Source organism: Arachis duranensis, chromosome 5, assembly GCF_000817695.3.
Source record: "Arachis duranensis cultivar V14167 chromosome 5, aradu.V14167.gnm2.J7QH, whole genome shotgun sequence".
NCBI lineage: Eukaryota > Viridiplantae > Streptophyta > Magnoliopsida > Fabales > Fabaceae > Arachis > Arachis duranensis.
The window spans coordinates 80,699,041-80,725,215 of NC_029776.3; the positions used below are offsets into that span (position 1 = coordinate 80,699,041).

The 26,175-nt window shown below is 31.6% G+C and overlaps 5 protein-coding genes across 5 annotated transcripts; 3 read left to right on the forward strand and 2 right to left on the reverse strand.

The window, feature by feature from the left end:
- The first annotated feature begins 2,625 nt into the window (after window positions 1–2,625).
- On the forward strand, window positions 2,626–4,728 carry LOC107489664 (pentatricopeptide repeat-containing protein At1g33350). The gene is made up of 2 exons (XM_052262302.1): window positions 2,626–4,491; window positions 4,566–4,728. The coding sequence occupies exon 1, from the start codon at window positions 2,707–2,709 to the stop codon at window positions 4,336–4,338; it is 1,632 nt and encodes a 543-aa protein (XP_052118262.1). The 5' UTR covers window positions 2,626–2,706; the 3' UTR covers window positions 4,339–4,491; window positions 4,566–4,728.
- A 126-nt stretch (window positions 4,729–4,854) lies between these two features.
- Window positions 4,855–6,107, reverse strand: LOC107489665 (22.0 kDa class IV heat shock protein). Its single transcript, XM_016110414.3, has one exon. It carries the CDS (start codon window positions 5,771–5,773, stop codon window positions 5,156–5,158), a length of 618 nt encoding a protein of 205 aa, XP_015965900.1. The 5' UTR covers window positions 5,774–6,107; the 3' UTR covers window positions 4,855–5,155.
- Window positions 6,108–7,671: 1,564 nt separating this feature from the next.
- LOC107489636 (uncharacterized) lies at window positions 7,672–8,889 on the reverse strand. The gene has a single exon (XM_016110391.1). The coding sequence runs from the start codon at window positions 8,887–8,889 to the stop codon at window positions 7,672–7,674; it is 1,218 nt and encodes a 405-aa protein (XP_015965877.1).
- A 5,420-nt stretch (window positions 8,890–14,309) lies between these two features.
- Window positions 14,310–15,882, forward strand: LOC110281548 (pentatricopeptide repeat-containing protein At3g12770-like). Its single transcript, XM_021143881.1, has 4 exons — window positions 14,310–15,112; window positions 15,252–15,384; window positions 15,479–15,607; window positions 15,754–15,882. Exons 1-4 carry the CDS (start codon window positions 14,310–14,312, stop codon window positions 15,880–15,882), a joined length of 1,194 nt encoding a protein of 397 aa, XP_020999540.1.
- A 7,628-nt stretch (window positions 15,883–23,510) lies between these two features.
- On the forward strand, window positions 23,511–24,377 carry LOC107489635 (F-box/kelch-repeat protein At3g06240-like). The gene has a single exon (XM_016110390.3). The coding sequence runs from the start codon at window positions 23,511–23,513 to the stop codon at window positions 24,375–24,377; it is 867 nt and encodes a 288-aa protein (XP_015965876.3).
- The last annotated feature ends 1,798 nt before the right edge of the window (window positions 24,378–26,175 follow it).

Below are 26,175 nucleotides of genomic sequence, written 5' to 3' on the forward strand. Positions count from 1 at the left end.
ATACAATAAGCATCAAAGGATTGGGAAGTAAATTCACCAGCATTATCAAGACGAATTGCTTTGATTGGATTTTCTGGAAATTGTGCTTTTAATCGAATAATTTGAGCCAGTAACCTCGCAAACGCCAGGTTGCGAGAAGATAATAAGCACACATGTGACCATCTTGAAGATGTGTCTATTAGGACCATAAAATATCTAAAAGATCCACATAGTGGATGAATAGGTCCACATATATCACTTTGAATCATTTCTAGGAATTCAGGGGACTCAAATCCAACCTTTGCTGGTGATGGCCTTAAAATTAACTTTCCCTGAGAACATGCAGCACAACAAAATTCACTAGTTTTAAGAATCTTCTGGTTCTTTAGTGAATATCCATGAGAGTTTTCAATAATTCTCCTCATCATGGTTGTTCCCGGATGACCCAATCGGTCGTGCTAAGTTATGAATTCATTTGGGCTAGTAAACTTCTGGTTTATAGTAATTTGTGATTCAATTGCACTAATCTTGGTATAATCAACCCAGATGAAAGTGAGGGTAATTTTTCTAATATAACTTTCTTATTTGAATCATGAGTTGTGATACATAAATACTCATGATTTCCCTCATTCATTGTCTCAACATGATATCCATTTCGGCGAATATCTTTGAAACTCAACAAGTTCCTTAGAGACTTGGTAGATAATAGTGCATTATTTATTATAAATTTTGTTTCTCCAGGAAACAAAATTATAGCTCTTCCGGAGCCTTCTATCACATTGCCTGAGCCAATAATAGTATTAACATATTCATCTTTTGGCACAAGATGGGTAAAATATATATCACTTTTGAGAATAGTGTGCGAACTTGCACTATCCGCAAGGCATACATCTTCATTACATATCCTTACCATTCTCTTCAAAAACAAATAATAAAATGAGTAGTATACATAGTTAAATTGAATACTTAATCAGAATTATTTTTTTAAGAAACACTATACATAAAATAATGTCATATACTAAAATTTTATTTTAAAATTTGACACATTTAATAATTTCAAAATTCATAAGCATTAATATTTCATTATTTATGTACATCACATTTGAAGCTTAAATACATAGAAAATAAAACTTAACAATAAGTTCTTTACATTATTTATTTACATAGATACTTCACAATCCCACATATTAAACTATTCTATCATTGATCAAATGACCAATATTTCCTTCAGGATCCTCAAAGAAATGAGATACATCATAATGAGTGGTGGAGTTCTCAGCATCATTTGAAACAAAATTTGTTTCCTTTCCTTTGTCGTCCTTTTTCAAAGATGCATGGTAAAGATCGACTAGGTGCCTTGGGGTACGACAGGTACGTGACCAATGGCCCTTTCCACCACAACGGAAACACTTATCCTCTGTTGATTTATTCTGCCCGATATTCCTTTCTTTATCCCACTTCTGGTGAGATCCTCTCTTTTGAACATAATTCTTTTTCCTTCCATAATTCTTCTTATTATTAAAACCTTGCCATTTACCTCTTCTGGGGTAATTTGCCATATTTACTTCAGAAAATGGGGCAGCGCCAGCTGGGCGTGCTTCATGATTTTTCAATAACAACTCATTGTTGCGTTCAGCAACAAGAAGGCAAGAAATTAACTCAGAATATTTTTTAAACCATTTCTTTCGATACTGCTACTGTAGGAGCACATTTGAGGCATGGAAGGTTGAGAAAGTTTTCTCCAACATATCATGATTAGTTATTTTTTTCCCACATAATTTCATTCGTGAGGTGATTCGAAACATTGCAGAATTATATTCATTTATAGATTTAAAATCTTGTAAACGCAAATGCGTCCATTCATATCAGGCTTGAGGAAGTATCACCGTTTTCTGATGATTATACCTTTCTTCAAGGTCTTTCCAAAGATCTGCAGGATCTTTTAATGTAAGATATTCATTTTTCAATCCTTCATCAAGATGACGATGAAGAAAAATCATGGCTTTAGCTTTATCCTTCTAGGATGCATTATTTTCAACCTTAATGGTTTCTTTAAGATCCATTGAATCAAGATGGATTTCAGTATCTAGTATCCATGATAAATAATTGTTTCCAAATATATCAAGAGCATTGAATTCAAGATGAGAGAGTTTCGACATAATGAAAAAATTATTACCTGAGTCTTCTTAAAATTTGATCAGAATCTTGTGCTGATAACGTGTTGTAAAACAACTAAATAAATAAGAAAGATATAATATAAAATAAAGAAGTATTGATAGAAGACTCTAATATTAATATAATTATATTGTAATGTGTATATATATATATAAAGATAAAAAGAAATATTAAAAATAAAAAAAAAAAAAATACATTTGTTTATAGTAAAAGAAAGGGAGCGAATATTTTTATATTACGTCTGTGTTGCTGTACCTCACTATTTATAAAGGTAAAGTATAGACATTTTCAAACTTTATTTAATTTCAATTTGTCTTGGAACTTCATTTCTTTATAGGAAAAATCGGTCCCCATAATGGTCATCCACATTTTTGAACATATCACAACAATTAATTTTTTGTTTTATCTTTTAAAGGCTAATTAGTCTAAAATTAAAATTTTTAAAAGCCTAATTCTCACTCTACTCTTAATTGTAATTCAAGGAAGGTGAGTGTTACAGATTTCTTGAGATGGTGCTTGTTAAGTGAGTTATTGTAACTGAAAAGTGAAGGCATGGAATTGAAGCAGCAGCATAACAATCTAAACGAACATGTGCTATGGATTCTGGGGAAGTGCAAGAACCTCAACCATCTCAAGCAGCTTCAATCCTATCTCACCGTTCTTGGCCACTCCCAAACCCACTTCTATGCCTTCAAGCTTCTCCGTTTCTCTGCGCTCACTCTCTCCAATCTCCCATACGCTCGCATCATCTTCGATCGCCAACACAACCCCAACATCTACCTCTACACCGCCATGATCACCGCCTACGCCTCCCACTCTCACGGCCATGCCTCCTCCGCCATTTCGCTCTTTCGAAAAATGCTCCTTCAAGGCGCGCCAAAGCCCGATCAGTTTATATACCCGCATGTTCTCAAATCTTGCCCTGAGGTTATGGAGCCACGTGGCACCGATTCCGTGCATGCCCAGATTGTGAAATTTGGTTTTGAGGAGTGGTGTGTTGTGGAAACGGCTCTTGTTGACTCCTACTCGCGGAGTTTGGGTGGTTTGGGGAATGCGAGGAAGGCGTTCGATGAAATGTCTGAGAGGAATGTGGTGTCGTTTACAGCTATGGTTTCTGGGTATGCGAGAGTTGGGGATGTTGAGAGTGCTTTGAAACTGTTTGGTGAAATGAAGGAGAGGGATGTGCCGTCTTGGAGTGCGGTAATTGCGGGTTGCACTCAAAATGGCTTTTACTCTGAGGGGATTAGGTTGTTTAGGGAGATGGTTGTTCTTGCTATGGAGGAGAAATATGAAAGTAACAGGCCGAATCAGGTCACTGTGGTTTGCGCGCTCTCGGCTTGTGGCAACACGGGCATGCTTCAGCTTGGGAAATGGATACATGGTTATGTTTACAAGAGTGGTTTTGCTATTGACTCCTTTGTGTTGAATGCTCTGGTGGATATGTATGGGAAATGTGGCAACCTCAAGCTGGCAAGGAAGGTTTTTGATATGAATTCTAAGAGAGGCTTAACTTCATGGAATTCAATGATCAATTCTCTGGCACTTCATGGCCAAAGTGACACTGCCATTGCCATTTTTGAGCAAATGGTTGAGATTGGTGGTGATGCGAGACCCGATGATGTCACCTTCGTTGGTTTGCTAAATGCTTGTACTCACGGAGGATTAGTTGAGAAAGGTTATTACTACTTTGAGTTGATGGTTCATGAATTTGGCATAGAGCCACAGATTAAGCATTACGGCTGCTTGATAGACCTTCTTGGCCGGGCAGGTCGACTTGATGAGGCGATGGAGGTTATCAGGGGTATGAGCATGGAGCCAGATGAGGTTGTTTGGGGTTCTTTACTTAATGGATGTAAGGTTTATGGCCGCATGGATTTAGCAGAGTTATCAGCTAAAAAATTAGTTGAGATTGATCCATATAATGGTAGCTATGGTATAATGTTGGCTAATATATATGGGGAGTTAGGAAAATGGGATGAAGTCCGAAACATAAGGAGGACATTGAAGGAACAGAAATCTCATAAGACTCCAGGTTGTAGCTGGATTGAGGTTGATGATCAAGTTTATCAGTTCTATTCTCTTGATCTATCAAATCCAAGAGCAGAAGAGATACAGAGTTTCCTGGAAAGTCTCATTGGTGTTAGAAATGAAGTCAAGTCCAAATTGCAATCCTTAACCTCATAGCTTTTAAAATTTTCCTTGCTAGATTTGAGAGAGAGAGAGAGAGAATATAGGCAATATACTACAGAAAATAGATACCATTCATCTAATTTAGAAAAGCCAATGCTGAACTGAATATTCCTGGTATATACGACACAGACATGGTTATGCAAAATTGTTTGGCGCAGTTATCCTGTGTCTAGGATCTTCAAGATTTATCAAGAGAAAAGAAGAAAAGAACTCTGCATTAGGTTTGTTCTCTCTGCATAAGGGAAAACACTAGAGAGGTGTTGATGTAGCATTAGTGTACAGTATTTCATCTAGTACTCGTGTCTCTCAGATGTTCAATTAATTCTTTTGGTGGGTGAATGATTGGGTTACTAATTCTTTTGTGACTCTTGTAACACATACAATTTGTTGAGAGGAATTAAAATTTCACCTTATTTTTTGTGATATAAGTTTGTCTCTCATGCGAACATAACAGAATGTTTTCACTTCCATACTGCAAAAGGTTTTGTTGTTAAATAGCTGCATTATATTATTATTATTCAAGAACAGAGACTGGTATATCCATTCTCATTTTTACACATCTCTTGGTAAGGTCATTTTTCTTCCATGAACATTGCTAATCAAGAGAGGTTAAACAATGAGTTTATAGTAATGGATTATTTATTTACTCATATCAACACCAGTATCTTCGGTACATGAAAACAACCATAATCCTCATACTACAACTCTTTCATTCACAGCACAAAACCAAACTGAAAACCATTCTTTATATATTCATTTACTCATATATTCGGAACCAAAACATGATCATCATTCATGATTAGCAGTTATTTCATAGCTCCTGTTTGGTTTCATTGACGTTGATTTGTGCTGGTTTCTCACTCTCCCCTGCAATGCTCACCATTCTTGGACCTTTGATCTTATCAGGTGACAATTTTTCCAGTGTCAGAGTAAGCACACCATTCTCTAGCTTAGCCTTCACAGATTCCAAGTCCACATTCTCAGGCACCTTGAACTGCCTCCAGAATTTGCCATAGGATCTTTCAACCCTGTGCCAGTGTTCCCCTTCCTTCTCCTCCTCTTTCTTCCTCTCTCCACTTACCCTCAGAACCCTGTTCCCTTCCTCCACTTCAATCTTGATCTCATCTCTGTTCAACCCTGGAACATCAAGGGCTATAACATGCCCTTCTGGTGTCTCCTTCCAATCTACCTTTGCAGGTGTCATCATCATTGCCATGGGTGATGATGGATCATTTTTTCCAAGCTCAACTGGGATTTGCTCAAGAACACGAAGTGGATCAAGGAAACGATCTGTCCATAGATCAACCAAGGGGTTTATAGGACGATCTGTTAATGGATACAGATACCCTTTTACTTTATATGGAAAGCTAGCAAGAACAAGAAGCAAGAACAATAGCAGCACTCCCACATTCATTTGTTGTAGCCTCATTTCTGTTTATTAGATTTTAGCACTCAAAAAAATGTGGAGAATCAGGTGGAAATGTGGGGAAATAAAGTATAGGTTGTGATCAAACTATATTGGACTATGACACTTGGCTGTTTGTATTCTTCAACTTTTTGGAATTTTGATGCCTCACTAGAAGGTTTAATGTGTATATGTAGAAGATGAAGCATGGTTCTTGAAAATTCTATGACACATGCTTCACTCGGCATGGTAAAATGGAAGCTTTCTTCTGGTAATGTGTAGAGATATTGAGAAAGTGCCAACCTAGGATGATGACATGTTATTAAGGATGATGCAAGAGTTTTCCAACATGTTCCAGATCCTTCTTCTATGTAACTATCTTATTTATGTTTATACTTTATCAACTTCCCTCCATATTTCTTACAAAATCAGCATTGGAACTCTAGAAGTCTCCTTTAATATTTAATCTATGAGAGCTTCTTTATATAGCAAATAGTAATGATATTCTCTAATAATAGAAAAAAAAGGTAGATATAATAAGGATTACATTAGAGGGAAATTTTGTTCAGTCAATATTATTTAATTTTTAATTTTTTTTATTTTAAAATTTAATCTTTAGGTATTAAATTTTCATCTCTGAAATTTTAAAATGCCTAAATATTGAGAACTAAAGAATAATTTTATTATAATAAAAAATTAAAAGTTGGTTACTATTAAATAATTAAAAATTAATTCTCTACACTTATACATATTATAAATAGACGAAATAAAGTAATGATAATCTTTAATAAAAAAAATTAGTAGTGTTATTGAAAAAATGAAATAACGAGTTATTTTTATTTTAGAATTTAGTAATTCGTTTTATAACATATTAAAACAGAAGGAACGTAAGAGTTTGATGTTACTTGCCAGAGAAATAAACAATTCATCAAATTTTTCACCTATTATTTTTATTAAGTCTCTCTTATATACTTTAATTAATTCATCATGTAATAATATAATAAAAATACACACTATTAGTAGTTCAATTTATAATTACCCCCTAAAGAACACAATTTGAAAAGGATCCTTATCAGTGAGAATTCAACGCCTTGCATAATGATATAAAAACTCAATCATCACTTAATTATTTTTATAGACCAATCATGTTACGATTATAACAAAAATTAATTACCTGTATAAAATATAAAATAAACACTGAATGTGTACAACATTCAACTTATCCCATGATACTAAAATTTTGCAAGCCAATAGATTCAAATTTCAAAGTTCAAACACAGAGTCTATGGTGTAACTATTAATCATAAATGCAACTAGAACCAGATCAGAAAATACTGTATCAATCCCCATAAAAATTAAATTATCACAACCAAGCTTTCTTATTTAACAAGTTTAATCACCCATAACATGCACGTGATAAGATTGAAATTATAATTTTAAGTTGTTATGTTAAATTTTATTTTAATTATAATAATTTAATTAATAAAAAAATAACTTGTATGCGTTATTTTTCTTTTCTTAATATAATGTTAATTGTATTAACTATAAAATAGTTATTTAATCTACTTTTTTCGATAAATCAGGCATATATACTCAATATGATCATAAATAATCTAATAATACTTAAATCTACCAACAAAGTTTTATATGTTGATTTACTGTGAAATAAGAAAATATCAAAATCAGCTCAAAATGAAAAACAAATTAATAGAGAATCCTAATGCAGAAAGTTTTATAATAAACAATAAATAATTTAAACCTACTGAATAACAATTCAATGCTATCCTTTGATACCTGCAAAATATATACATAAAACAACACTGTATCAATGTTTGCATATAAAATTATATGATTAACATAATTATAAAATTATTTGTCAAGAGAATAAAATTATACGAATTTTAATGATAATTTTAATATTCTCAAACTATTAATGTACAATAAGTATTTATTGTCATTGCAAATGACATGATAATTGGGAATTGTCTTCTTTGAAACATGACCGGCAATGTTTCATTATTTGGAATTAGATTCAGTCTTGGGATAAGAACAATACTTCCAGCTTTGTTACCAGTTAAAGTCTTGCATTCTATCACATGATTTCCCATTCTTCTAACTTGCATCCTCGTTTCATTGCACAAACCATTAGTTTGGTCTATATTCCGCAGCAACATAACAGGAGCGCCAACCTTCAGAACCAACTTGTGTGGTGGTAGACCTGAACAATTTATTCCATTTAAAATTTCCGGCGAGAAAGCATCTAACTCAAATTCCATATTTGCCTCTTCAGCACACACAGAGTCTGAACTTAAGTAGACTCTTTCTTGTCCAAGTAACCCTGCAGTCATCTTGTTGTTGACATCAGTGACACAATCCAAAGTTAGTGCAAAAATTGCTCTATCCTTAAAATAATTTTCAACGGATAAATTGGATAACATATCTGGATACACGAAATCAATGAGGTCATCCAAAGCTGTCTCAGAGTTCTTAATCAAAATGTCAGATGGTATATGAACGATCGATTCACCATTTGTTGTATCACCAGCCAAATCATCACCAATTTTGAGTAGCCATTCTGCAAAATTTCTGAGTTCTTGTATGTTGTTATTTTCACCTAGTGACAATCTTATGTTTTTTGTAAGCTTCAAAACCTTATAGTTATGCCACAAATATGAAGAATTAATAGAAGACTGAATTATATCTTGCCTTGAGCCTCTGGAAATCATAGATAAAATTTGTCTAAAATCTCCTCTAAGAACAATAACTTTACCTCCAAATGGCAAATGAGCATTATACGAATCTGAGCACCTTAAGATGTCTCTGAGGCATTTGTCAAAAGTTTCATAACAATACTTACTTATTATTGGAGTTTCATCCCATATGATTAATTTGGCCTTGGATATTAACCTTGCAAGAGGACTTTCCTGTTTAATACTACACAAAGAATCCTTATTTATGGCCAAAGAAATTTTAAACCTTGAATGTGCAGTTCTTCCATTAGACAACAAAAGTACAGCAATCCCACAAGAAGCAACATTTAAAACTATACCTCCTTTAGACCTAATTGAGCATGATATAGTTGACCATAAGAATATTTTTCCACAACCACCTTGACCGTATAAGAAGAAAAGTCCACCCATATTACTGCTAACAGCACCAATTATTTGATTGTATGCAAATTTCTGCTCATTAGTTAGCCTTTCTTAATACCCACTTAGTTCATTCGCAAGAGCATTAACGTCAAAATAATTGAAACAATTGACTATTACGAGTTATATATATATATATGTATACTAATTACAAACGATATGAATTTTTAATGAAAATACTTGATACTAATAAAAAAATTATATAAATAGAAATTATTTAATTTCAATTTCAATTTCATATAATAAAACAGTGATTTTCAAAAATTATAGAATCTTTTTTTAACATATGTATTATGCCATACGTATAAATTATACGGGTTATTGTATAAATTCATATATATGCATAACAAAACAGTTTAATATTATATATTTTTTACATTAATTATATGGCGATATTTTAAAAAAAGAGATAAAAGAAGAGATATATAAATATGTATAATATTATTGTTATATATAAAGCAGTTTTATATTCCTTTAATTATAGAGACTTACTATAATTATATAAAATTTAATTTGAGAAAATAATTTCCTTTATCATAAATAATATACTAAAACTGTTAGTATATTATCTTCTTTATGGTTAATTGAATTTATCAATGATTTTTCCGTGTAAATCGTTATTACCCAATTTTTAATAACTACTTAATATACAAAATTTGAAATTAAAAATTATTATTACTAATTTAATTAACTGGTTAATTGAGTAATAATTGTCAAATTATTAAGGTGCAAAATCATTAACTTACTCAATAGATTTTCATATATTATTTATATTTCAAGTAATAATTTAAAATTATATTATTTACCCAGTTAATAATACTATTATTAATAATTATTTTTTGCATTGATTTTTAAATCAATTATTAAATAATTATTTTTGTTAAGATAATTGTTTATAAATTATTTCAAATTATATTTTGTTAAGATATAATTATTTAGATTATTACTCATGGCACGGGTATAATTTCATTTTATACCAATTAATCAATTATAATTATATGACACGGATGTAATTTCAATTTTATCCACCGATTATTGGCAAAAAAATTTTATTTCAATTATAAATAAAATCTGTTTTTATTGGCAAATAAATTGTCTTTAGGTCAACGATTTAATATATGTGTAGGTTTATTTTTTGTCAAATATAATGAAAATACAAATAAAGAAATAAAGGATAAAAATAAACTTAATAATATCTGACACTACTTCGTTTTATTAAATTATTTAAAAATAGCACATCCACAAAAAATAATCGTAATATATAAATTGAGGCAATAATTTAAAATTCTATAGTTATAATTTAATCAAATACTAATTGTAAAACCAAATTACCTAAACAATATTGAACCTATTTTAGTCCTTAGTCACGTATAGTATAGAATCATTCTTGTAACGACAACCAACTGAAATAACATCGTAAGTTTCAATATTTAGAATTCGTGCAAAATCAGACCATCCTCTTGTTAGATAAGCTTCATCATTCGCTATCCATGCAGTGCGGCAAGGTATAGAATTGCCACACCGAGAAACCAAACTAACTCTTATTTCCCTCAATGGCATTGCATGCATGCAAAAGAAAGCTGATAATTTCTGAAAAAATCAAAATATGTTAAAAAATTATTCTAATAACGAACAGCTTAAACTAAGAAAATTTAAATATATTACCAATTGTTAAAATTACATATCTGAATTTGTCATGAATTTAGCAAAACTGAACGCTTACAACCATGTAGTTGGAACCCGAATCAGTGAAGACAACTCGATGAAGTATTTTATGGATGTGATGCATTGTAAATGATTGTGGCAAAAGACAATCGAACTGGAATATTAGACGATAAGAATAACTTAGAGTAACAACAAATAAAAAATTATCAAAAGAATAATATAATAGAATAAATATATAAAAAAATATTATAAAAAATTATAAATTGTACCTTAAAAGGATCAACTTCAATAAAAAAACAAAGAATACGTTCTTATTCTATGAAGTAGTAAAAAAACACTAAATATAAAATTATGAATTGACTCTCAAATTTAGATTCATGTACCACAGGAAAACACTATATATAGACTTTAATAAAACAAAAATAAATATATAAATTACTTATTATTAAGGTAATTTTTTAATAATACATTAAATTTTGATTTGATACAATTATAATGAAGATATGTTTCTAAATTAGTATAATTATATATTATTCATTAAATATTAATTATAATATAATTATATTAAAGATATTTTTTATAAAATAATTTAGAAAAATTATTTGATATACGTGAATCGGATAACAAAGATTTTTTATTATTATCATTAAAATTATTAAAAGTATTTTTAACTGATAATTGATAAGTAGTTTAATAGTGCATTAAATATTGATTCGATATTATAATGAAGATATGTTGCTAATTAGTATAATTATATATTATTCATTTAGTATTAATTATAATATAATTATAATAAAATAATTTAGAATAGAAAAAAAATTTATTCGTTTTGGAGAAAAACGGAGGCATGAGAGATCGACACGTCACTTTTAGTAGTTGGGAAAAAACTTAATTTTAGTATATTAAGTAGATATGATCACCAACAGTTCTCTCCAAGCTAGCAGAATGGAATTTTAATAGAATAATATAATATAACTAAACTTAACGGTTCCAAGAAATTAAAAATAAAAGTTCCTCAATGAATTCTTGCCAAGTTATAATACTATCTGCAGATGGAAATACAGCATACATGCAATAAGATACAGGGTGTTAAGTCAAGAAAAACCTCCCTTTGAGTAGGAATAAACTTCCATGGCATGCCATAAGCAATATCAGCATTGAACTGCACCATAATTTCCTGATAAAAATATAGTAGCTCAAAGCCAACTTCTAAAATAATTAATGTCAACTTTTCAAAGTAAACTTCTAAAATAATTATGTATCAGACACACAAGACACAATATATTATATTGAAATCAGTTTTTGCATCTTATATTATGTAACACATACAAATAAGCTGTATTAGTACTAAACTATTTTTTTTCATCTTTGTTTTGAAAATATAAAGAAAAAGAGCACATCCTGTTTCCACTTCCAAAAATAATTTTAGCTCTGCAATCTCTGTCTTAGTGGACATTTCATTTCACTGTCCAACCTATAAGTGATAAGTACAATAAAACAATTTGCAACGAGTAAAATAAACAAGATAATCATAGTAAAATATCAAAAAATTAAAACAAACAAGAATAGAAATATAACTTTTGTGTTTTAGTTCAAATTCTAAAAAATTTAAATTTTTATAAACTTATGAATGTAAAACAAAATATTAAACAATTTCTAAAAATTTATTAAAAATCATCATTTTACTCGTTAGCATCTAAAAATTATTACCGAAACTTTTGATATTAAAAAAATTAATATAAAGTATAGCCCTCCAAAGTGACATAGAAGTTAAAACTATAATTTTTTAGAGTCAGAAGTAACCGATAATTATACAAGATATAATAACCAACTATATTTATACGATATGTAATTTGAAAACTAATTAAAATACTACATAAATTAAATTATTATTTAATTTGTGAAATTAAGTATAAAACTTATTGTTTTGATGACGTTATACTTTGAAAAATCAAAGCAATAATTTTGAGTTAATACTTAAGATTACTTCTAAAATTTGACTTCCAACTCAATTTAGCCCTCTAATTTCTAATTGAGCAAAATTGTACCCTAAAATTTATAAGTTCTATTTTCAACTTTTCATTCATAAATTTATAAAAAATGTCAATTTTTTGGAATTTAAACTAAAATAATAAAATACAAAAGTTGAATTTTTATTCTTATTCATTGTAATTTTTTTGATATTTTATTTGAATCTAAATGAGAGTATCTTTTTAATTGACAAAAATGTTAATACTATGTATTAATATTAAATCAAATCAACTAAATTCAATTTATTATATATATATAAGTAAATCAAATCAAGATTGATATAATATATATAGTAAATCAAATCCAATTGATTCAATTTATATTAAAAAATATAAATTGAATTTAGTTTATTCGATTTACATATATTTAGGACATACATGTAAACTAATTCACTTTAGACATTAGTATAATTTTAATTATTTTACGGTGTGGACCCTCTATTATATCACACAACTCAATTTCGGATATCTGAATTAGCAAGGAAAACAAATCAGAACAAAATCGGATAATTGTCCATTCAAGTGGCAGTGCAAGAAAATGATGATAGCCCTACCAGAATTTTGGTAGTGCTCAACGAATTTGTTATTCTGATTTCCTCTTTTACTAAGAATAGATGTATTGAAATATCCATTTTGGATAAAGTTGGTGTGAAGGAATCTTGAGTGAAGCTTTTCACATATAGACTTGGACGGAAAAGTTTAGGAGGCAGCAGTTTTATTGAATTTTGGCCAGCATATAACCAGCAGAGAAAGATGAGCCATTGGATGAAATTTCACACCAATCTCACACCATCAAATCATCATTAATGGCTAGTTGATGGCTAACAATCACAAAAATTACTGGCCTCTAACATTGTTCGACTTGGACCTTCTCCAAAATTTTGTGAACCACCATTGAGAATGGGCAACAAATGTGATGTAATATTTTATATCGAAGACGACAGCAATGAATTGGCTTCTTTTAATGTCATCACGAAAAAAAAAAATCCACAATATTAATATCAAAACAAGCATGTTTGGTACATGGATTTATAAGGAAAGTCTCTTCTCTTTCACGAAAGAAATTAATTGATTAGTAAATATACAAATTTAAATGTAAGATATATTCAAATGGGGTGTGGAAAGAATATGTAAACTATCTAAGATGAAGACTAATTTTAATATCTATGTTGGTAGTTAAAATTGATTTGATAAGTAATTTGTATTACATTCTAATATTTTGAAATGGTCAATTATGTTTCATATTTTAAAAAATACGACTCTTGGTGTTAGAAAATAATAAATTATATCACACGAATCAATTTTAGATATCTGAAGTATTAATGAAAACAAATCGGATAATTATCCATTGTTCAAATGGCAGTGCAGTCTGCATCACTTAGCCCTTTTACCTTGGTTTCATTATTCATAGGACTATGATTCATGGCCATATTCTGAGACTTGGCTTCCAAGATGACTTATTTGTTCAAACTGCACTTGTTGTCCATGATTTCAGCTTATTCTCGTGGGTTTTTGATGGATGCGGCATTCAGCCTCTTGAAAGATATGTGGGCTCTTGGCTTTGAGCCAAGTTCGCCCATATTTGTTTCAATTTTGTCAGGTTGTTCGGGTTCAGATTCAGATTCCTTTAGCTTTTGGTGGCCAGGGATGTCGATACATTGTTGCTTGATCAAACTTGGACTTGTGTATTTTCAAGTTACTTTGGCCAATGCGTTAATGGGAATGTATGTTCACTTTTGCCAAATGGAGGAAGCGAGGAAGGTTTTTGATTTGATGGATGAAAAATCAATAATTTCTTGGACAACTATTATGGGAGGTTATGTGAAGGTTGGCCATGTTGCGAAAGCGTTTAATTTATTCAATCAAATGCAGCATCAAAGTACTGGCATAGATTTTATTGTATTTCTAATTCTTATATCTGGTTGTATACTAGTAGGAGATCTCTTATTAGCTTCATCCGTTCAAGCTTTTGTACTCAAATGTGGATGCGATAAAGAGGAGTTCATTGAAAATTTGCTAAGAACTATGTATGCAAAATGCAGTGACCTTGCATCTGCTAGAAGGATATTTGATTTGATTATCAAAAAGAGCATTTTCTCATGGACATTGATGATTGCAGGATATGCCCATTCAGATCACCCATTGGAGGCGTTGCATTTGTTTAGAAGGCTTGTAAGGACAGATTTTAGACCAGATCCACCAATCGATTTAGGATCAATTAGCATAGCAAAAGAGATGGAAGATTATATTTCTCTAAATGAATTGGAATTTGATCTACAAATCCAAACATCTCTTATACACTTGTACTCCAAGTGTGGAAGCATCAAGAAAGCCCAAGAAGTATTTGAAGAAGTGGCAGATAAAGATTTAACTGTTTGGTCTTTCATGATAAATAGCTATGCTATTCATGGGATGGGGAAAGAAGCGATTGACCTATTTCGCAAAATGACAACTACAGAAGGGATAATTCCAGATGATGTTGTTTACACCAGTGTTTTGCTGGCTTGTGGCAATGCAAGGTTAGTAGAAGATGGATTGAAGTACTTCCTAAGTATGCAAAAAGATTTTGGAATAACTCCTAAGATAGAACATTGCACTTGCTTGGTAGATCTTCTTGGTCGAGTTGGCCGGCTTGACTTAGCTTTAGATACGATTCAGGGGATGCCCTTGGAAGCACAAGTGCAAGCTTGGGCCCATTGCTCATGCTTGTAGGATCCATGGTAATGTTGAGCTCGGGGAGCTTGCTGCTGTCAAGTTACTAGAGCTTAGTCCTGGAAGCTCTGGAAATTATGTATTGATGGCTAATTTGTACACCTCATTCGGTGCATGCAATGAGAAAATTGATAGATGGTAAAGGACTGGTTAAAGAATGTGGGTGGAGCCAGGTTGAGATCATTGGTAGATTTCATACATTTGCAGCAGGAAATCAGTCACGTGTTCAGTTGGCCAATATCTATAAGATGCTAGAAGATCTAAATTTTACTCTTCAAGAAGGTAGCTATGCAGGACAAGCTGTAACAATGAATAATGACCCGTGAAAAAGAACCACCTTTGAAGACATGAGGCTATAAAACAAAAACTTTTGCTTCTGGTCATGTCAATTTGTAATCTTGCATTTACAGGATTATGCCAATTTCAAGTGATTCTTACCCTACTATAGGGTTTGTCTCTGTCTCCTAGCACAGATGTTATTTCATTTTCTCCAAATGAAGAGACCAAGGAAGCACTGAAAATAGTACTAGACGTCACCATCAATAATAATGATGCTTCAGTGTTCTTGGATGCTTAACATTGCTGCATCATGAAAACCAGCTTAGAGTATCTCTCCAGTTTGTCTGCTAATGATGGTTTATCAGGAGCAATGAGAGCATTGATATCTGAAGCTTCAACTGTGTTTGCACATTGTAGTAGTAGCTACATTGAAGCAAACATGAAAGTTGAGTCCACTGCTTCAGAACTGTTGAGAGCTGATAACTTAAAATCAGACCTTGAAAATAACAAGAATCAGTTCAACGATACGGTGGAGACCTTGGAAAGAGCTGTGGCAAAGTTGGCACGTTTGGAGGAAATGAAAGAGGAGCTAGAAAAGCAAATCAGAACTACTAATGCTAACATCATGGCTTGTCGAAAAGAACAGAACACGACTCGAAAGAGAAAAAGAGATGTCTACGTGGAAGGAAAGGCACTGAAAGCTCAAATGGATGTGATGAAGGAGAAAGTACCACGTTTGCAACATGAGCATGACTTGGCAAAGGAAAACCAGGAAGAAATCAAAGCTGAATGGTCAGAGCTTGGAGAAAAATTTAAAAAGATTGTTGTGAAGTCAGCTTTACAAGATTAGCAAGAGGAATTTGGTACATGACAAAAAATTTAATTTTTCTTAAGTTCACTATATCATATGTTTTCCTTTCAGATAGTGTTAAGCCTGTAGGATAACAATACCACATCTCTCACCATTGATTTTGCATTGTGGGGCCTATTTCATTTTTATGGATTTGTGTATCGTTGTTGCAGTGATGTTTCTATTAAATTTCATCATTGGAGCAACATGCAGTAGTGAAAGAAGGCATCTTGGACAACTAGGCCACGCGTTTTTCTCTTCAGTGCAAGTCAATTGAATGATAAAGATTCTCTAGAATTGCTCAGTTTCAAAGCTTTAAAAACTAACAAAGTTGATCGAAGTTACTTAGACATCTTGAGTTGTGTGGTAACTTATGCTTCTGGCCTACCATTGGCTTTGGAAGTTATGGGATCCAACTTTCTGGGCAAAAGTATAGAACAGTGGAAATCTGCATTAGATCAATACAGAAGAATTCCCAATAAAAAGATACAAAATGTGCTTAAGGTAAGCTTTGATGGATTGGAGGAATTTGAGAAGGAAATTTTTCTTGATATTGCTTGTTGTTTCAATGGATGTGAATTGAAAGATGTCAAAAGGATACTTTGTGCTCATCATAATGTCGACTCCTTGGAATATGGACTTAAAGTGTTGGTTGAAAAATCACTAATAAAAATGGATGCATATCGTGGAATAATCTTGCATGCCCTCATTCAAGACATGGGTAGAGAAATTGTGCGTCAAGAATCACCAAAAAAGCCTGGGAAGCGTAGTCGATTATGGCTCCTCGAAGATATAGTTCAAGTTTTTGAAATGAATATAGTAAGATAAGTATGAATGGTTTAGTTAAGTGCTCTTATTATCCGTTGAAAATTTTCAGCTCTTTGACTTCTTTGGATAGAATTAGTAGGATCTTATATTTTTCTAAATGTGTGTAATAAAGTCTTGAAACATATAATTTATACATGTAATGATATTGTTTTGTGTTAACAGGGATCTGACAAAATTGAAATGATACATATGGATTTTCCCAAGTTTGAAAAAGTAATAAGATGCGATGGAGAGGCTTTCAAGAAAATGAGAAATCTCAAAACACTGTTTATTAGACATACTTATTTTTCCCAAGGTCCCAAGTATCTTCCAAATTGTTTAAGAGTGTTGAATTGGGAGGAATATCCTTCACCTTGTTTACCACTTAATTTTCATCCGGAGGGACTTGTCATATTCCAATTATCCGGCAAGAGTATACAGTCAGTTAGGTTTCTTGAAAAGCAAAAGGCAAGTCTAAAATTCTTTCATCCAAAACCTTTACATATGACAATAAAAATCTTTAAGGTTTTTCATCATTTGACATCCTTTTTTTGTTGTTGCAGTACATGAGCTTGACAGTCATAAATCTTGATCATTCTAATGTAGAAGAGATACCTGATATATCCGGAGTCCCAAATTTAGTAAACCTATCATTGAATATGTGCTTGAATTTAATTAAAATTGACGAATAAATTGTATTCTTAGACAGACTTAGCGTATTGAGTGCTCAAGGTTGCAGGAGGCTTAAGAGATTTCCATCTATCAAGTTGACCAATCTTGTACATCTCTGTCTTTCAGAATGCTTAGTCTTGAACATTTTCCAAAAATGTTGGGAAAATTAAAGGAAATACTAACAATTTATTCGGATGGTACTCAGATAAAAGAATTGCCATCTGCTATTAAAAGGTTTTGTTTGATTAGCCATTCAAGTATGATAAAATTGATATTCTTAATATTATCTCCAGTTTCAAATAACTATCTATTGTACAGACCAGTAATTCTAGTAATCAATTTGTTTCAAATGAAAACTTCTTTGGAACCAAAGCAGTACATATTGTTAAAAGTATGAAATGTATTTGACCAACAGGAATTGCATGAGGATGGAGCCAAGGATTTTGTTCTTCCAAGTAGTAGCATTCCAAAGTGGGTGGAGCATAGTAGCAACAATGATTCAATTTCTTTCTGGTTTCGCAACAAGCTTCCTGAAATCTCTTTATGTGTTCTTGTTGGACCTGCGGTTGATTTTTCGTGTACACACATTTGTACGGAGTTTATCATCAACAGCAGCAGAGGTCAAGCGGAACATCTTGAATCAGTGGAGACATCCAATCAATTAGTGGATCATATATTTATTACTGATCCAAAATTGATGAAGTCCAAAGTGAATGAAGTGATTTTAAAAAATGAATGGAATCATGTTGTGTGTACAATTAAGTCTTGTGGCCAAAGGGGACCAGCTATCAAGAAACTTGGAATCTATTTTCACAAAGATAGAAGTAGCATGGCGAATATTCAATTTATTGATCCTCTGTTGCATAAAGAAGAGTTGATCATGGGAAATTTTCAGGTAAATATGCAACAACAGAAGTATATGGCATCACATGAAAGGAGGCTTTCATTGGATCTTCCTTTAGGAATGAGTTTTTCATTGAATGATCATGTGAGTAGGGAACCAAATTCCAGTGTGCAAGGTAATTTACAATGATGCCATTTCATTTATGAGTTCATTTTCATTTTCATGGGTATTTGTGAGTTCCGTGTAAATCCATAAAACTTGGAATAGTTATACTTCTTATCAAGTAGTAGCTTATTTCTTACTAGGTAGAGAAAATTCAAAGTAACATCTAATTTGGAACCAAAAAATAGTAATTTGTAAAGATAAGCGAAGGTTATATATGTAGTAATTAATTACCTTTTTTTTCTTGACCGGCATAGGCAAGGTGCTTGATCAATTTTGTCATTTTCTTACTCAACCAGGTTTATTCTGCTTGCAGCATATATAAACTGACTATTCATGTGCTTTGCATTATAGGCCCATGTGTTGATGATTTATGTACACTAAGGTTGGGCTTAGACTACATTGACCTGCCTTGTCATGCATCTTCAGAAAGGGATTATGGTTCAGATTCAACATTGTTAAGCTTAGCAAGTAATGATACTGCTAATGATGGGGGTAAACAATTGAAATTTTTATTTTAAACATTCGAAAACAAGACATCTCAATCCCTCTCTATCTTTTGCTCTTTTTTTGGTCTTCATTTTTAAGATGTTCATATAACTAATTTCTAATAAAGAAATTTGTAAAGAGAGAAAGTAAAGAGTTAATTGACTCTTGATTATTCTTCCTAAACTTTGTCTTATATGTAGTTTATATATTTGGGCATTTCATAAAGCTTGAATTCCTGCAGAAAGTAATAATGATTTATGGATGTATAGCAAAGAGTTATCCCTGCGCCAATGTTAGCAAGAATTTTTGGACTCTCACCTGAGATCAAATTTAATGCAATTATCATCCACAAGCTACAACATCAGAGACTAAGAGACAGATTTCTTTCCTTTGACTTATACATAATTTCTGTTCTTCACTTGGCAAAAGTTGGTTTGCACTTTACACTCCTCAACTATGACTATATTTTCTTTCCGGGGAGTGCTAGGGGAACAATAATTATCTTGAACAACATTAACAACCACCAATCAAATACAAGTACACTACACCCTAATTTAATGCTACTCATTAAATTTACTCTTTTAACCCTATTAATTCACATTGTTTACACATTGTTCAAGAATGTTATTAGTTCCCTATACGTTTCCTTTCTTTCCTGCTGCCCATGTCTTAATTGAAAAAAAGAAAAAAAACTGTGTTAAGAAGTTGGTAAGAGTTGACAAGCTCCTATTACTCTGCTTGATAATGTCATTCATCAAACAAGTTTATAAACTCCTAACTCTTAATAAGTAAAATATTCTATTTAAATTGCATTAATTTTTTAAAATAAATTATTTGACTTCGCTTTACCTTTTCCGTCTTGTATATTGTGTATTAGCCCAAGCAGTGCTGGATCACCCTGCTAATATACTGGCAGAATATTCTCAATCCCCATTTTTGGCTGAGACACAAAACCTTCAAGCTCCATTATTTCCCTCTTCATTAAGTGGAATGGCTATTAGAGAAGAATTTCATCACAAAACATGTTGCACTGTGTTGCCAATGACGACAGATGAGTCTTTTGGGATTCAAGTTGATGTGAGCCAAGATAATGATGCTGATGATCTAGAAATGGAAGGATTCTATGCTTCTCTTGATGCTGAGACCAATGTTATTTAATTTTCTCCAAATGAAGAGACGATGGAAGCACTGAAAATAGCACTAGACTTCATCACCAATAATAATGATGCTTCAGTGTTCTTGGATGCTCAACATTGCAGAAACCAGATTAGATTATCTGTCCAGTTTGTCTGCTAATGATGGTTTATCAGGTGCAATGAGAGCATTGATATCTGAAGCTTCAACTGTGTTTGCACATTGTAGTAGTAGCTATATTGAAGCAAATATGAAAGTTGAGTCCACTGCTTCAGAACTGTTGAGGGCTGATAACTTAAAATCTGACCTTGAAAATAACAATAAAAAGAGCTGCGGCAAAAGTTGGCACGTTTGGAGGAAATGAAAGAGGAGCTAGAAAAGCAAATCAGAACTACTAATGCTAACATCATGGCTTCTCAAAAAGAACAGAACACGACTCGAAAGAGAAAGAGAGATGTCTATGTGAAAGGAAAGGCACTCAAAGCTCAAATGGATGTGATGAAGGAGAAAGTACCACGTTTGCAACATGAGCATGACTCGGCAAAGGAAAACCAGGAAAAAATCAAAGCTGAGTTTGGAGAAAAATTTAAAAAGATTGTTGTAAAGTCAGCTCTACAAGATTAGCAAGAGGAGTTTGGTTTTATCCTTAAGCAACAAGTACATGACAAAAATTTTAATTTCTATTTTCACTATATCATATGTTTTCCTTTCAGATAGTGCTAAGCCTGTAGGATAATAATTTCACAACTTTAAAAACCGAAAAGCAAACTATTTCAAATAAGCTGAACTAGTACTAAACCATTCTTTTGCATCTAAGTTTTGAAAATATAAAGAAAAAGAGTACATCCTGTTTCCACTTCAAAAAATAATTTCATCTCTGCAATTTCTGTCTTATTGGACATTTCATTTCACTGTCCAACCTACAAGTGATAAGTACAATAGAACAATTTGCAACTAGTAAAATAAGCAAGATAATCATAGTAAAATATAAAGAAAAATCAAAACGAATAAGAATAGAAATTCAACTTTTGTGTTTTAGTTCAAATTTAAAAAAAATTATATTTTTATAAACTGATGGATGTAAAACGGAACATTAAATGATTTTTAAAAGTTTATTAAAAATTCATTTGACTCGTTAGCATCTAAAAATTATTGCTGGGATTATTGATGTTAAAAAAATTAATATAAAACATAACTTTCTAAAATGACATAGGAGTTAAAACTATAATTTTTTCAAAGTCAGAAGTAACAGATAGTTATACAAAATATAATGACCAATTATATTTATATAATATGTAAATTGAGAAATAATTAAAATACTATATCAATTAAATTATCATTTAATTTGTGAAATTAAGTATAAAATTTATTGTTTTGATAACCTTATGCTTTGAAAAATCAAAGCCACAACTTCAAGTTAATACTCAAGATTAAATTTGACTTTCAATTCAATATAGCTCTCTAATTTTTAATTGAGTTAAATTGTACCCTTAAATTTGTAAGTTCTGTTTTCATTTATAAATTTAAATAAAAAAGTATTTTTTTGGAATTTGAGCTAAAATAGTAAAATACAAAAGTTAAATTTCTATTCTTATTCATTGTGATTTTTTTTATATTTTATTTGAATTGAAATGAGAATATTTTTTTATTGACAAAAATGTTAATACTATATTACTATATAGTAGTACTAAATCCAATAAACTAGATTCAATTTATTACATATACAAGTAAATCGAATCAAGATTGATATAACATATATATAATAAATTATAAATTTACTTTAGTTGATTTACATTGAAAGAGTATAAATTAAATTCAGTTGATTCGATTTATATAAATTTATTTTAGGACATGCATGTAAACTAATTTACTTTAGGACATTGGTGTAATTTAATTATTTTACTGTGTGAAACCTCAATTATATCACACAATCAATTTTAGATATCTGAGATAGTAATGAAAACAAATCAGATAATTGTCCATTATTCAAATTACCTATGGAACTTGATTCGAGATTCTACTAATACTGAGTTCTTTATTGAAACCTTAAACATATACACTTCCATGATTTTACACATTGGTGGGCATGGGAACACCTTCATTTACCCTTTGCTCCTAAAGGCCTGTGCCAACCTTGGTTTCATTATTCACGGGACTATGATTCTTTCAATTAAATAAATAGAAAATACATCTCTTTTATTTTTACTTGATTTGATTTGTTATTTTTTCAAATTATATGTTTTGATTTCACTTTCAATTTTTTTTTTAATTTTTTTTCCAACAAAGTAGAACAAATAATGATAAGTAGTTATTTTCAGTCTAGAATGCTTATTTTTTTTTAAACCAGTAGAATCTAGTATTGTTAAGAATAAACTACGCCTAATAAATAATAATTATACATTTATGTTTGTGATTGTAAATGCAATTTAAGTACTTACAATTTACAATTTATATCGGCTTCCTTTTTTTTCTTCTTCTATTTAGATTTGCTATATATATTCCCAATCAATCAATTTGATTGGTTTGATGTTTAGTCCTATATATTAGGAGAGAAACAAATAGAGCTAAAAAAACGTAACACCATTAAAATTTTTCTAAACTTTATGTTGGAATCTAATTTATTTTTCGTTACATTTTAAAAGGTACAGCACAAACACAAGACCCTAATCTCTATTTGTTTCCATCCTTCTTTTTTCAATGCAAATGGCAAACCATAACGATCAAATTTTTAATGATCTTGTATTGGAAATTCTAGCAAAATTACCCGTTAAAAGGATTTAGTTGCGTGCGAAAGTCTTGGCTAAATTTACTTGAGAATCCTGATTTTAAGAGCATGTACTACGAGAATTTAAAATTTAAAACTGCCCACTCATCGTCTCTCCTTCTATGGAGATTATTTTACCAAAGGGGTAAAAACATCGATAGTGAAAATAATGTGCATTTGCTTTCTGGAAAGAGATATGAAAACATGGTTACATTAGTTTTGCCAACTCTGTTTGAGAGTTATGGTCCCGGCCAGGTTCTAGAATGTGTTAATGGCATTATATGTCACTATACACAACCTTGTCCTGATGTAATAATAGGACTTTGGAATCCCAAAACCGACGAGCATAAAAGTATTCCTCCGGGTATTACTGATGATGAGCCCGGTTATGATCGGCATGTAAGTGTTCATGGATTTGGTTATGATAATGTGAATGATGATTATAAAGTGATTCAATGTGTATATTATAATTATGATCCAATGTTATTAGAAGAGCCTGTTCTAACAATTTGGCAAATTTATAGTCTAAAAAGTAATTGTTGGAAGAAACTTGATCTTGAAATGACTAAGAAAGAAGATGTAGACAAAGCTTCTACAGCGTACTTGAATGGAGTATGCCACTGGTGGGGTAGCGAGTTTGCCACGAATGGACTCGAAGAACAAGTACTTGTGTCATTTAACCTCAGCACTGAAATATTTCGAACCACATCAATTGTTTGGCTGCAAGAAAATGATGATAGCCTTATCAGAACTTTGGTAGTGCTCAACGAGTCTGTTGCTCTGATTTCCTCTTTTGCTCAAAATAATCGCATTGAAATATCCCTTTTGGGTGAAGTTGGTGTGAAGGAATCTTGGGTGAAGCTTTTCACACTTGGACCCTTTCCATTAGAATTTCCTTGTCCAATGAGAATGGGCAACAAATGTGATGTAATATTTTATATCGGAGACGATAGCAATGAATTGGCTTCTTTTGATGTCATCACGGGAAAAGTAATTCACAATATTAATATCAAAACAAGAATGTTTGGTACATGGATTTACAAGGAAAGCCTCGTCTCTTTCACAAAATAAATTAATTGATTAGTAAATATATAAATTTAAATGTAAGATGTACTTAAATGGGGTATGGAAAGAGTATGTACACTTTCTAAGATAAAAACTAATTTTAATATTCATGTTGGTAGTTGAAATTGATTTGATAAGTCAATTTATATTTCATTTTAATATTTTGAAATGGTCAATTATGTTTCATATTTTAAAAAATACGATAGGACTCTTGGTGTTAAAAAAATAAATTATATCACAGGAATCAATTTTGGATATCTGAAGTAATAATGAAAACAAATCGGATAATTGTTCATTATTCAAACTTGGACTTGTGTATTCTCAGGTTATTTTTGTACTCAAATGTGGATGCCATAAAGAGGAGTCTATTGAAATTTTGCTAATAACTATATATGCAAAAGTCAGTGACCTTGCCTCTGCTAGAAGGATATTTGATTTGATTATAAAAAAAGCATTTTCTCATGGACATCAATGATTGCAAGATATGCCCATTCGGATCATCAATCAGCGTAGCACAAGAGATGGAAGATTATATTTCTCTAAATGGATTGGAATTTGATCTACAAGTCCAAACATATCTCATACACATGTACCCTATGTGGAAGTGATGAATTTGAAAAACTCCAAAATTATTTTGATGATGATCAAACATTGTTAAAAATAATTAATGTCAAAATTATTAAATTGAATTTTAATTCACATTAGTTAATTAATAATTTTGTTATTGTGAAGATTTTGTGGCTGGGCTGAAAATTAAACAAGCCCAATATGATGTTAATATTTAGTTTTGGGCAAAAAATTGCTATGTGATGTGTGGCTGAATTATTATGTTGTTTGGGCTAGGATATTGTTGTGCAAGCCCATATTTAATGTTTGTTGCAAACCCAACAAAGTTTGGTCCGAATTGAAAAGAAAGAAGGAAAGGGGTAGTGCTTGATTGGGTTCGGATATCCATTCTCCTCTTTGATAGAATTCAAATTTTATGAAGTAGCTTTAATTGCCTCGGTAACATGAAAGAGAAAGTCCAAGTGATTTGATGGTTTTTATTGTTCTCACACGTTATTAAGCATGGGGAGTGGGGATTTAACTCATTTTAATTTGATTCATCAAATCCATTGAAAGCTTTTCACTCCTTTCTCTCTTCTTTCTCTAGTTTTCGGTCATGTCATAGGAAAGAAGAAGAAGTAAGCTATCAGAGAAGAAGTACAGTAGCAGTGAAGCTATGCACAAGCAAGCGGCTAAGGTGATGATGACAAAAGGAAGATCTACAGTATGGCATGGCTGAGATCTTTACCACTAATGGTAAGATGTGGTGAAGAAGCCTCAAAATCACCATGCCTAGAAATGGTAGAAGATCTAATTCGGTCATAGAAGAAGATCCCTTAGGTGAAGCTTGTCTCTACTTTTTTTTTATCCATCACAGAAGGTAGCTACTGTAACTACGTAGAGGAAGAAGTAGAGGTGGAGCAGATGGAGCTGTCAAGGATCAAGTGTTCATCAAGGGTCAGAAATCCTTCTTGAGGACCAAGTCAAGATGGAAAGCTCAGATCGATGAAGCTTGATGAGAAGGGATGAGAGAGAGGTAATTGCATGTTGGTTTTTGCGTTCAGTTTCCTCTCTTCTCTCTGTCCGAACTAGTTTTGATATTGAAGAAGAAGAAGTTGGCTTGGTTGGACCGGTTTCAACTTTGGAAGCTTCCCCTTCTATAATAAGGGTAAACGGCCAAGGCTTGAGACAAGAAGAAAGAGAGTAAAGAACAGAGTTCTCGTAGCTACCCAAAGCTAACAGAAGTTCTTCTCCTTCA